The 12076-nt window shown below is 32.1% G+C and overlaps 1 protein-coding gene across 1 annotated transcript in view; it reads left to right on the top strand.

The window, feature by feature from the left end:
• The window catches only part of LOC132745332 (uncharacterized), a 71466-nt gene that overhangs the window by 46028 nt on the left and 13362 nt on the right, over positions 1-12076 (top strand). Inside the window, exon 4 of the mRNA XM_060734225.1 lies at positions 6652-6898. Within this exon, the coding sequence (XP_060590208.1) occupies positions 6652-6898 (247 nt within the window). The remainder of the gene's footprint in view (positions 1-6651; positions 6899-12076) is intronic.

The following is a 12076-nucleotide window of genomic DNA, read 5'->3' as shown; positions in this document are numbered from 1 at the left end:
AACTGCCACTTTGTGAAGACCCCGTCAAAAATCACTCTACTTTATACCATCAACAGTCACCTGTTGTAGGTGGTAAATGGTCACATAAAATGCTTCCCGAATCTGTAAAAGCAATCCATTTTTATCTTTTTATAAAAGAATATCAAAAACAAAAGTGCATTTTTTTTAACTTGGCCAAAATGGACATTAATTGAGGAGAGAAATCTTGCACCTTTCTAAACTGAAATAATGTCAGTCATGTATAAAACACCTTTCTGTGACAAGAACTTTGATAATTGAGGAAAAAGAGCCCTTCAAAGTTGAAGAAATCGTAAAACATTTGAGCCGTGTCATGACAAAACCAACATAGTGCGTTTGCGACAAGCAATTGGATCCAGACCAGACGGGTCAGGATCCATGCTGTTCGCTATCAGTTTCTCTACTTGCTATAGGGTTTGTAAGCGAACAGCATGGATCCTGATCAGACTGCGCGGATGCGCAGGCTGGTCTGGATCCATGCTGGTCGCAAACCCATTATGTTGGTTTTGTCATGACGCGGCTCATTTGCATGTTTGTTCAAGTGTAAATTCCCTAATTGCCTCTGCAGTATAAAATGCATATGATAAAAATATAACAAGCAGTTGCATACAGTTTATGTTTTATGCATAAGATGTTGCCAATCAATATTGTATTTTTTTTCCCCTGATGTGGCATATTTTTACCGTCTGGTGCACATGCATGCATGCATAATAAATTTAGACAACCTTGAACAAGCTAAAATTGCTTGATGAAAAACTATGAAGTTTGTAAGAATACATAGGTTATTTATATAATATATGACATTTTTTGATGGTATAATATACAAAATTATGATGTTTAAAATCTAGACCTGTGTTACATTATACCTTAGACTTTAAATCATGTCTTCTTTATAATTATGTTATTATACACCTGAGAAATATAGAAATATTGAATCATCATTCACTCTAACTAAAATATAACCCAAAGTCATGAAAATGTGAAATTTAAGTAAATATAACCCAAATTCATGAAAATGTGATACCTAAATAAATATAACCCAAATTCATGAAAATGTGATACCTAAATAAATATAACCCAAATTCTTGAAAATGTGATACCTAAATAAATATAACCCAAATTCATGAAAATGTGATACCTAAATAAATATAACCCCCAAAAAAAATATATATCAAATTCATGAAAATTAGATGTACATAAATATAAACAGAATTCATGTAAATCAGAAGCTCATAAATAAAATTCAAATTTATTAAATAAGACACACAAAAATATTAGCCAATTTATGAAAATGAGATGATGAAAAAATAAATGTCAGACATGTGAATATGAGATTATGGAAATTGTCACTATGTGAGAATAATGTGCAGTCTGACCCGGGGACTTATACCCGCGACCCTCGGAATACATGTAAGTATATAACAAAACAACAAATATAAATAAAAATGTATAAATAACACTTTTTATTAAAACCGGAATACATGAATATGAGATATACAAGAGTACATGACTGTACAACCTGAATTATTGTGAATTAATGAAAGTCTTTTAAATGAGATTCCTTAAAGTGAGATAATGAACCACAGTATCAGCTGAATACAAAAAAAAACAAAAACAAACAAACAAAAAAGAGTTGATTGTTTAGATTTCTTAAGGACAAAATGCTATTATTGAAGAATTGCGTTGGTGCCTTCTTGTAATTTTTGTACCTTCTGTTGCGAAAGCAATGTAATCATTTACAAATTAAGGCAAGCATCAATTATGTACCGTGTTGCTCATAATTCGAGCATTTTGATACCAAAAAAGAGTTTCATGTTGATGATGTCAAGCTGTAGTATTTTGTTTTCTTGATAGGTTGTTTTGATTTATTATAACTTTTTTTTTTCTAAAAGATATCTGACTAAATCTTGCTTCATCTGTTATAAATATAGTTTAATTTTGATATACCAAAATTTGTATTTTTTTTTTTGTTGATGGGCCAAAATTGACCAAAAACGTACGACGCCCAGTTTACCACAGTGTGTTGTAGCCATATACCCTGAAAGACATTCGTTATATCAAGATAACTGGATCTGACAGTGATGAACCTTTGCCATTTGCTACCATAAAATAGTTCACAAACCAAACTCAAAATATAGTGAAATGGAATCTCGAAATAAAGTCCAAAATGGCAAAATTGAAAATGTTGCAGGCTCAGTTTGATTGAGCCTGTTCATGAATGGTATGGGAAATTGCAAGCTGACACCCATGCCCCCTAGCACCAGCTTAAGCGGTATTAAACATTTATCATGAATTTGAATTTTAGAAACATTTGTAGATATTGTTTGTTGTTTATATCCTCAAAATTGATAATGGACAGTCCCTAAAATGGAAGCATCCCCAAAATTGATAATGGACAGTCCCTTAAATGGAAGCATCCCCAAAATTGATAATGGACAGTCCCTAAAATGGAAGCTCGACAAGTCTTTAAAAAAACTTGAGCAGGTTAAACATTACCCTGCAGCTATCCATGTGACTTACAACAGACCATTAGATAAGGTCACGACAGCTCATGGTCTAAACTGTTTGTTATTCAGTCTGTACATTTTTTTTTCAAAATTTTCACTAAAAATGATTAATGGTATTATTCAGTTATAATGATAGACCAGTCCATTTAAGATATTTTTCGAAATAAGGGTTGAAAGGTTAACCCTTAACCTGGTGGAAGCCTTTAGCCAGGCAAGCCTGTACAATCTTGCAGTCTGACCAGGCTCTATATTGTTGGCAGCTCAATTTTTGTATTTTGATATTGAAATCCCTTTACTTTTGAATGGACTGCTTCAAATTCAAAGCTGGACAGATCCATTATAGAAATATAGCAGGACTTGACCCATTAAGTGCTGGAACCAAAAGCGTTAAGCCTTTGCCACCAGTAGATAGCCAGGCCAGCCTGCACATCCATGCAGTCAGACCCAGGCTCTATACTGTTGGCTGACATTTAACTTTAAATATTCAAATTGATATCCCTAAAATTGATAATGGACAGTTCCAAAAATGGAAGTGGGACAAGTCCATTTAAAATATTCAGCAAGGGTTAAGGGTTAAATGGTTAAATAAAAAAATAAGCGTTGGTTCAAACAATAAAGTATTGTCTAATCAGCTTCGTTCCACCGGTTGCTGTCATTATACGATAACGGATAACTCATTAACATAATGTAATGATAGGTGTATTTCTGCTTTTGTTTCCATTTAATTATTGTAAATTTATGGTTAATGATGACAAGTTTTTCCTTAATTAAACATGGCAAAAAATTACTTTATGCAGTTTTCATTTGTTTGCCATAGATAACTGTCTCTGTATTATATAACAGGTCATATTTTTTTGCTAATTTAAATTTGACGTGCACTATTTTTATGTATTTAAAGTAGATATAATTGTTTTCAAATAGTATTATTTTAGTACATAAAATCTGTTTGATATCAATTTAATTTTGTCATTTGCAAAAAAATTAGCAAACAAAAAGCCTATATTATCCAAATAAAAATTGCATCTTCATTACCTCCCTTTATATACTTATATTTCAATTGTTATCAGTCAAAAACCTGCATTTTTTATTTTTATTGCGAGAGAAAAAATTTTGTCTCTTATTTTTGCATTTGCCAGTTAACAGACAGGTTTGACTATATTTGAAGTTACTGATTCAAAATTTCAAGCCATCTTACGGAGGTTGGTTCCCTCTTGTGCCAAAGGACATGTATTGTCTCCCTCCAAAGTTATCAAGAGGGACATGTATATCATTTCCCTCCACAGTAATCATGAAGGACATGTATTGCTCCCCCCACAGTAATTATGAGGGCATATATTATCTCCCTCCACAGTAATTATGAGGGACATGTAGTGTTTCCCTCCCCCCAATGTTATTATGAGGGGCATGTATTGTCTAATCTACAGTAATTATGAGGGGCATGTATTGTTTACTCTACAGTAATTATGAGGGGCATGTATTGTCTACTCTACAGTAATTATGAGGGACATGTATTGTCTACTCTACGGTAATTATGAGGGGCATGTATTGTCTACTCTACGGTAATTATGAGGGACATGTATTGTCTACTCTACGGTAATTATGAGGGGCATGTATTGTCTACTCTACGGTAATTATGAGGGACATGTATTGTCTACTCTACGGTAATTATGAGGGGCATGTATTGTCTACTCTACGGTAATTATGAGGGACATGTATTGTCTACTCTACAGTAATTATGAGGGGCATGTATTGTCTCTCTCCCACTCAACAGTAATCATGAGGGGCTGTATGTATCATCCCCACAGTAATTATGGGTGACATGTATCCTCTCCCTCCACAGTAATTATGTATTTCCTCCCTCGGGAATATAGCTTGATAGTCACCATACAAATTTCTAGTTATATAGACAATTTCAAAATATTGGTTACTGGTTTAAATATCTTAAATAGACTTGTTTCTTGTTTAAGAAAATTTACAAAATAAATAGGGAACAATGCAGACTATGATTAGATGGCATGGATGTGTATAGGTAGCAGGCTTGGGGATTAATAAGGTCCTTGTCCTATAGAATTAACAACATGTCCTCGTAACTGACTAGTATTTGAATCTGTCAGCGAGTGTATCAATAAATTAGTGCCTGCAGTCTGTCAAACTGCACAAATGTACATATTATAGACAATTTAACATAATGTACTGTCACACTTTAAATACCATTGTCTGTCTGCACAGTTTTAATATTTAATTGTACAGTTTTAATATTTAATATTAAAATACCTGAAATTAACTTGTAATTTTGCAATTTTACATATATCCATTGTTGAAATGATACTATTAAGATTTAAATTTCTCAATTTTCCTCAAACAAGATAATGTCGGTGTTACCTATTCTTTAATTAGTACAGACTGCTGGATATTTGAGACTTTTTTAAGACTTTTAAAGATTAACAAAAAAATTTAAACCACCAATTTGAAAAAAAAAAAAATAAACAAAAAAATACACAATGTCAAATTTGGTGAAAAAAGTGACAACCTCGTAAAAGTTTGCAGGTATTTCTTGCAAGAAGTATATTTGAATTCATTAATATGTCGGACATATCTCATTATGATATACAATCTTGATAGCGTAATGATGTAAAAATATGCAAATTTTCTCATTAAACATGTCACTTTAGTTTTATTTCACACGTAAACACATAACTTTACTGTTTGAAAATCTTTATAAAAAAAAAAATTGTTGATTTTTTTATTTTCTTAGAAAAAAAATCATGTGAACAATTTATTACAGTTATTTTTTTATTCTTTTATTTCGCAGGAAATTATGCTCTTAAAATCTTGAATTGATAAGGTTAACAAGTGAAATTCTATCTAAAAAAAACTTTTATAAATGTTGTGTACTTGTTGCAATGTATTCAATATTTTATTGTGCCTAAATGATATTGTTTGACAAGTGCAATATATTGACCCGAGACTCCTCAGGTCAGTATTGCCATGAAAGGGAAAAGTAAAAGGTTTAGCCATGTAAGACTTTAGATACATCAAATAAGTTTTAATTTCACTCTTGTTTGTATAATTTCATAATATCAGTTTATAAGTTCATGATATCAGTTTATAAGTTCATGATATCAGTTTGCAAGCTCATGATATAAGTTTACAAGATCATGATATCAGTTTATAAGTTCATAATATCAGTTTATAAGTTCATAATATCAGTTTATAAGTTTATACTGTCAGTATGGCTCAGTGGTTCATTAGGTCTCTTACTGTGAACCTCTTGTGCCTCACTGCTGTAGGTTTGAAACCCACCAGGTGTTTTGGATTATTACGTATTAAGATGATATTCAGGTAGCTTTGGTGTTCTAGTTAGGTAGGTGCCTGAAATATTGCACAGAAGGGCACCTGGCAAGTCTTATCCACCACCTGGAAAGCTGGAAAACTGCAATATGACCTACAAAATGTCTGAATGATTCAACCAATAAAAATAGACAAGTATGATATAGGAAGTGAAATAAAGATGTCCTCATATATCCTGGCTAAATGTAGTGATACATACATGTTCTTATTTTTTCATATTAGTGATAGTTAAATTACATGATAATTTGGTAGTTTAAAAAATTATTTGTAATAAGTTTAAATTCATGTAGATGTCTAAGAATATGTTAGTGTTTAGATACCCGGTACATGTAATTGTCTTAAGAAAAAAATGTTTAAGTGCATAAATATAATTATATTAGTGTAAAAGACTTGATATAATCTTTGTGCTTTAACTTTTAAACTCATTGAAAGATATAAGTATGAAATATTTACCTATTCATGAGTTCTTTTGATGTAATTTAATTTGAAGATGCTTAGTATTGAAATAATATTTTGTATGTAAAATTTTGTAATTTTGATAAAATATAAATTTTTCATGGATGAAAATAAAAACAAAACTTGTGAATATGTGTCATGGGAAAAACAACTGTATTGGACTGTGATTTCATAGAATAATTCTTGGCAGTAAAATCATATTATAAAGATTCCATTTTAATATAATAGAAATTACAATTTCATAGATTAATCTTGACCTAACTTTTTTGTGTGCTTCTAGAAAAAAAAAAAAAATGTAAATTTTTTCCATGTATTACAGATGCATCCAGACTCTAAACTACTTGGTCTTGGAGGACAGAGGAGTAATCTCCCTTTGATGGAAGGTCAAGGTCATCCAATGTTGGGCAGCCCACAACCTGGTGTAACGATCTCGCATCATAACTCTCTACCCATGATGCACCATTCAATGAAGTCTCCACTAACGCCACCTGGTGGTCCACTAGAGCTTACTGTAAATTCTCATCAACGAACGGCTATGGGTGGAGATGGGAGAAAATACAGTCTAGGTACATGTATATAAATGAGCCGCGTCATGACAAAAACAACATAGTGCGTCTGCGACCAGCATGGATCCAGACCAGTCTGCGCATCCACGCAGTCTGATCAGGATCCATGCTGTTCGCTTACAAACCCTATAACAAGTAGAGAAACTGATAGCGAACAGCATGGATCCTGATCAGACTGCACGGATGCGCAGGCTGGTCTGGATCCATGCTGGTCGCAAACCCATTATGTTGGTTTTGTCATGGCATTGTCATAAATGAGCCGCGTCATGACAAAAACAACATAGTGCATCTGCTACCAGCATGGATCCAGACCAGCTTGCGCATCCGTGCAGTCTGATCAGGATCCATGCTGTTCGCTTACAAACCCTATAACAAGTTGAGAAACTGATAGCGAACAGCATGGATCCTGATCAGACTGCGCAGATGCGCAGGCTGGTCTGGATCCATGCTGGTCGCAAACCCATTATGTTGGTTTTGTCATGGCGCGGCTCAAATAATTATACTTTATCGTGTAATTTTACAGAAAGATACTATTTAACAATGTTATAAATTGTTACTTAATGGGTAAGGTTACCCTTTGTTTCCATATAATAAACAACAGATTAACTAATAACTCCATCAGTCTATAAGTGCCGGGTTTGCTGCACAAATGATAAGTCTTTGTCACCAGTATAGAGACGGGCCAGTCTGAATGTCCACACAGCTTGACCAGACTATACAATTGGTAGCAAGCTTTTATATTTTGATTTTGAAATCCCTTGAAACGTCTGAATTTTGAAACGTCTGAATGTACCGATCCAAAGTCAACACAGGGCAAATTCATTTCATAAAGTCAATAGAATAAAGATAATTGTTGGTTACCAGGGTTGCGTTAAGTCTAAAATATATCTTATATATAAAGACCAAAACTGAGAAAATTTTTTATTTCAAAGTAAATGTCCTAACTTATGACTATTATGTTAAGACTCTTCAGCTTTCTGAATAGTGATGAAGATGAATATTTACACTTTGTGGATGAAAGGCCATGCCGTTGTATTTTGTAACTTTTCACAGAAGAATTAATTAAATTAAAGTCTTAAACTTTTACTGAAGATGAAAATATTTATTGAAACAGTCTTAAATTAGTGCCATAAGTAGTCGTAAGTCCTAGGAATAATAGGATACACTTAGGACTTTTTAATGAAACCCATAACCTGCTGAATTTTGTATAATGAATTTGCCCTATTTAGTCAATGTGTGGTTTAAAGGAGATCCACTGAAACCCAAAACCCTAAAAACATAAAATTTAATTTTTTTTTATATAGATCAACAGATTACTGATATACTTAAAATGGAACTATATGCAAATGCTAGAAAAGAAATATAGTTGGAATTAAATTGAAAATCAATTTTTAGTGCAATTCTTGGCTGTATTTGAGTTAGAAGTGTTCAAATGCTTTACAATTTTGGGTCATTTTCATTTTGCACAATAAAAACTGATCACTCTTGAGAAACATAGGGAGCAAATGAGCACAAGTTAATGGGGCAGATGTAAATCAAAATTGGTACAAAAATCTTGACAAGAAATATCTTTAAAAAAGACTTCGAAGTTTTCAATACTTATAGAATATACATATGGCAAGAACTACTCTTCAGATTTTATTTTTGAATGGCCAATGAGATTTCTAGATTTCAGTTTGTAATTTAAAATGATCACTGATTTAAGACGACCTTTGGCCAGAAATGTTTCCATGTCAATGTAAAAATACCATGTCAAAATAGCCTGAGTGGAGTCCCTTTAAGGAATTTCAATATAAAAACACAAAAAATGAGCTACCAACAGTATAGAGCCTGGTCAGACTGCATGGATATATAGGCTGCCCTGGCTGCTGGCTATGTACTGGTGGCAATTTAAAGGGCTATTCAAGTTTGGTTCCAACAGGATATGGGTTAAATACCTTATTCTATCAAATGACGATATCAAAGTAACTGTTTAAATTCCTTGATACATATTAAACAGGTGAAGGGTTGTTACTTTATACAAAAGAAGATTTTGTCCTGTATACTTAGCTTTGATCTTCTAAAAGTTGCTTACATAACTAAATTATTCAAGCTGTTTGGAAGTTTTGATGGAATTGGAGTTCAATGTTTTGTTTGTTTTTTGTTGTAAAAAAAAAACAACAAATTTAAAGGTGACCTTTTCCATAAAATTTTCACATCTTTAAATTATAAAGTTGTTTACATGATTCTCATAATTATTAATATATATATATATATATATATATATATACATGTGTATATAACTTTTTGCAATTTTTTTTGCTATTGATTGGCTTTGGGCAATTTATCATTTTTAAATGTGTTTGTCCATATATCAATGGGCAATTTATCATTTTTAGAGGCTTTTCTCGAAATATCAATTGGCATTTTGTCATTTTTAGAGGCTTTTCTCTAAATATTCAGGGACAATTTTTCATTTATAGAGGCTTTTCAAAGTTAACATATCAAGGGGCAATTTGTCATTTTTAGAGGCTTTCCTCTTAATATCAAGGGACAATTGGTTTCTTTTAGAGGCTTTTCAAAGTTTACATATCAAGGGGTATTTGTCATTTTTAGAGGCTTTTATCGAAATATCAAGGGGTAATTTGTCATTTTTAGAGGCTTTTATCTAAATATCAAGGGGTAATTTGTCATTTTTAGAGGCTTTGTCCATCCATATCAAGGTGGGGCTTTCATTCTTTTGTTTGTAATGTGTGAATATGACAGAGAACATTATTTGTGCTAATTGGAATATCAAGACTGCAAAATTAAATACCGGTATGCACCACAAATGATGTATCATTGACTGTACAACGAATAAGCACAAATGAAGGTGTCCCAGATTTACATTATATGGTATACAAAGGGCAGAACCTTTAACTTTTAACCTGTAGAGTTTCTTAAATGGACTTGTCCACAGCTTCCATTTTAGAAATGATCCAATTTAGGGGAGATGAAAATAAAGTATATCTGCCAACAGTGTAAAGCTTGTCAGACTGCATGGATGTGGCACAGGCTCCCAACAGGTTAAGATTTAAAAAAGAATTTGGAGCATGTCATGTATGTAACTAATATTTAATTAAGATATATCCTGTTTTATGTGATAAACCTAGTTAAATTGTACCTCAGTTGTAAATTAGTCAGTTATTTGATATTCTAAATGACAGCCAAAAGGCAAAAGGAGTACTGTTTAATCTTATTTTATACAAAAAAGATGTATGCGTTACTAAGGTATTAAAGACAACTTTAAGTTAAAAATGATTTTTAAAATATAAATAAAACAGGTGTTCTTCAGTAGTTTTTCAGTTGTAATACAGTTTGTTTCAAACGCATTATCTGTGGTGTTTTGAAACATTTTTGGCTAACAAAGTGCTCATGGGATCACCCAGTACTTGCTGTACAAATTTACAATTTAAATAGAAAATTGTTACAATATTTCATTTGGAAATATTTTGTGATATGAATTTCCTTTAATTAAATTCTTAATATGTAATAAATATGCAAATTAGATCATCTAACAATATTTAGAAAAAACACTATTAAATTTACAATATCCAGATGTCTGTAAAGTATAGTTCTGTAAGTTAAACAATAATATATGGTTATTTTCTACAGGATTTTTTTATATAAGAATAATAATATTTATGTATTTTAATTATTCATTTAAAATACAACCTGAACAAACTGGTATAAATGTTATATATAATTAAAAATTTCATAAAGGTAATTAAATATTTGGTCTGGGCTGTACCATTAATTAATTTACGGGGCCTAGAACAATAAGATGGGTGTGAATTCTGATGAGTTTTTTTTTAAACTAACCCCTTTTAGAAAACCCCAAAAACTTTTTTAAAGACGGGGAAGGTGGGTTGAATTTTTTTTATTGGGTTTTTAAACCCCTTTTTAAAAGACCTAAAGAACCCCAAAGACTGGGGTTTGTTTTTTAAATTTTTCCCAAGAATTTTTGATTTTTATGGCCCCTTAGAAACACAAGTTGGGGTGTATTCTGATTGACTTATTTACTGGGCCCCTAAAACAAAAAAGGGGGGGGTTTTGTATTCTGATTATTGGGTTTACTGGCCAAAAACAACAAGCGGGGGCTTAAAATTCTGATTGATTTATTAACTGGACAAAAACAAAAAAGCTGGGGTTTGTTTTGTTTTAATTGTTAAACTGGACTAGAACACAAAAGACTGGGGTTGGGTATTTTTATTTAAAATTTAAAAAATTTACGGGGGGAAGAAAAAAACACAAGACTGGGCTTGGTTTTTTATTTTGATTTTACTGGCAGCACAAAACTGGGTTGTTTCTATTATTAATTTGGAAGACACAAAAGATGGGGTTGTACTTTTGTGTTTAATGGGTTCAAGAAAACAAGATGGGGGCTGAAAATTCTTATTTATTATTTACTGGCCAAGCCCAACAATTTTGGGCTTTGCCTTATTGTTGTTTTACTGGGAAAAAACAAAACTGGGGCTTGTATTTTGTTGGATTGATTAATGGGCCTCCACTGGGGTTTATTTTTATTATTATTTATTTGGGCCAAAAACAAAAAATTTTTTTCTTTATTGTTTTGGGTTATAAAAAATAAATTGAACGCATAATACTTATTCAAACCTACTTATTTCAATGCATTATATCTTCAAGTTTTCATATTCCAACAATATTTGATATAATATTTGACACTGTGTGTTAATATTGATAAAACAAAAGAAACTTTTGAAATTGGCCCTTAACACAGAGCTTTGTATATTTATGAAGAGGAAGCTATGGGGTCATACAGTTAAAAATCTGTATCAGAGTATTATTATCCCTCAAGTTCACACTTTTGCGTAATTTTTCGGGACCATGTTTGACGCAAGAAAATTTACCAATACGTATTCCACCATGTATTATCTAAAATGTGTTATTATAATGAAAAGAAAATGGATGAAAATGGATGAAAATGTAAACACATTTGGTTATATAAAACAAGATGGCGGGAATGAATCTCTCGCAAGGGATTGTTGGTCTGGACGGGTATAAATTCTATCTATAGAGCTGTGCATTCCTTTGTAATAAAAGTAGCAGTGTTGGAACAGAAAGTGGTAGGCCAGCCTGTACACCCAGTATAGAGCCAGGCACAAGCCTGCAGCACAGTATAGAGCCAGGCACAAGCCT

Source organism: Ruditapes philippinarum, unplaced genomic scaffold (assembly GCF_026571515.1).
Source record: "Ruditapes philippinarum isolate M1 unplaced genomic scaffold, ASM2657151v2 ctg1227_1_1_1_1, whole genome shotgun sequence".
NCBI lineage: Eukaryota > Metazoa > Mollusca > Bivalvia > Venerida > Veneridae > Ruditapes > Ruditapes philippinarum.
This window is presented reverse-complemented; position numbering and strand designations above follow the sequence as displayed.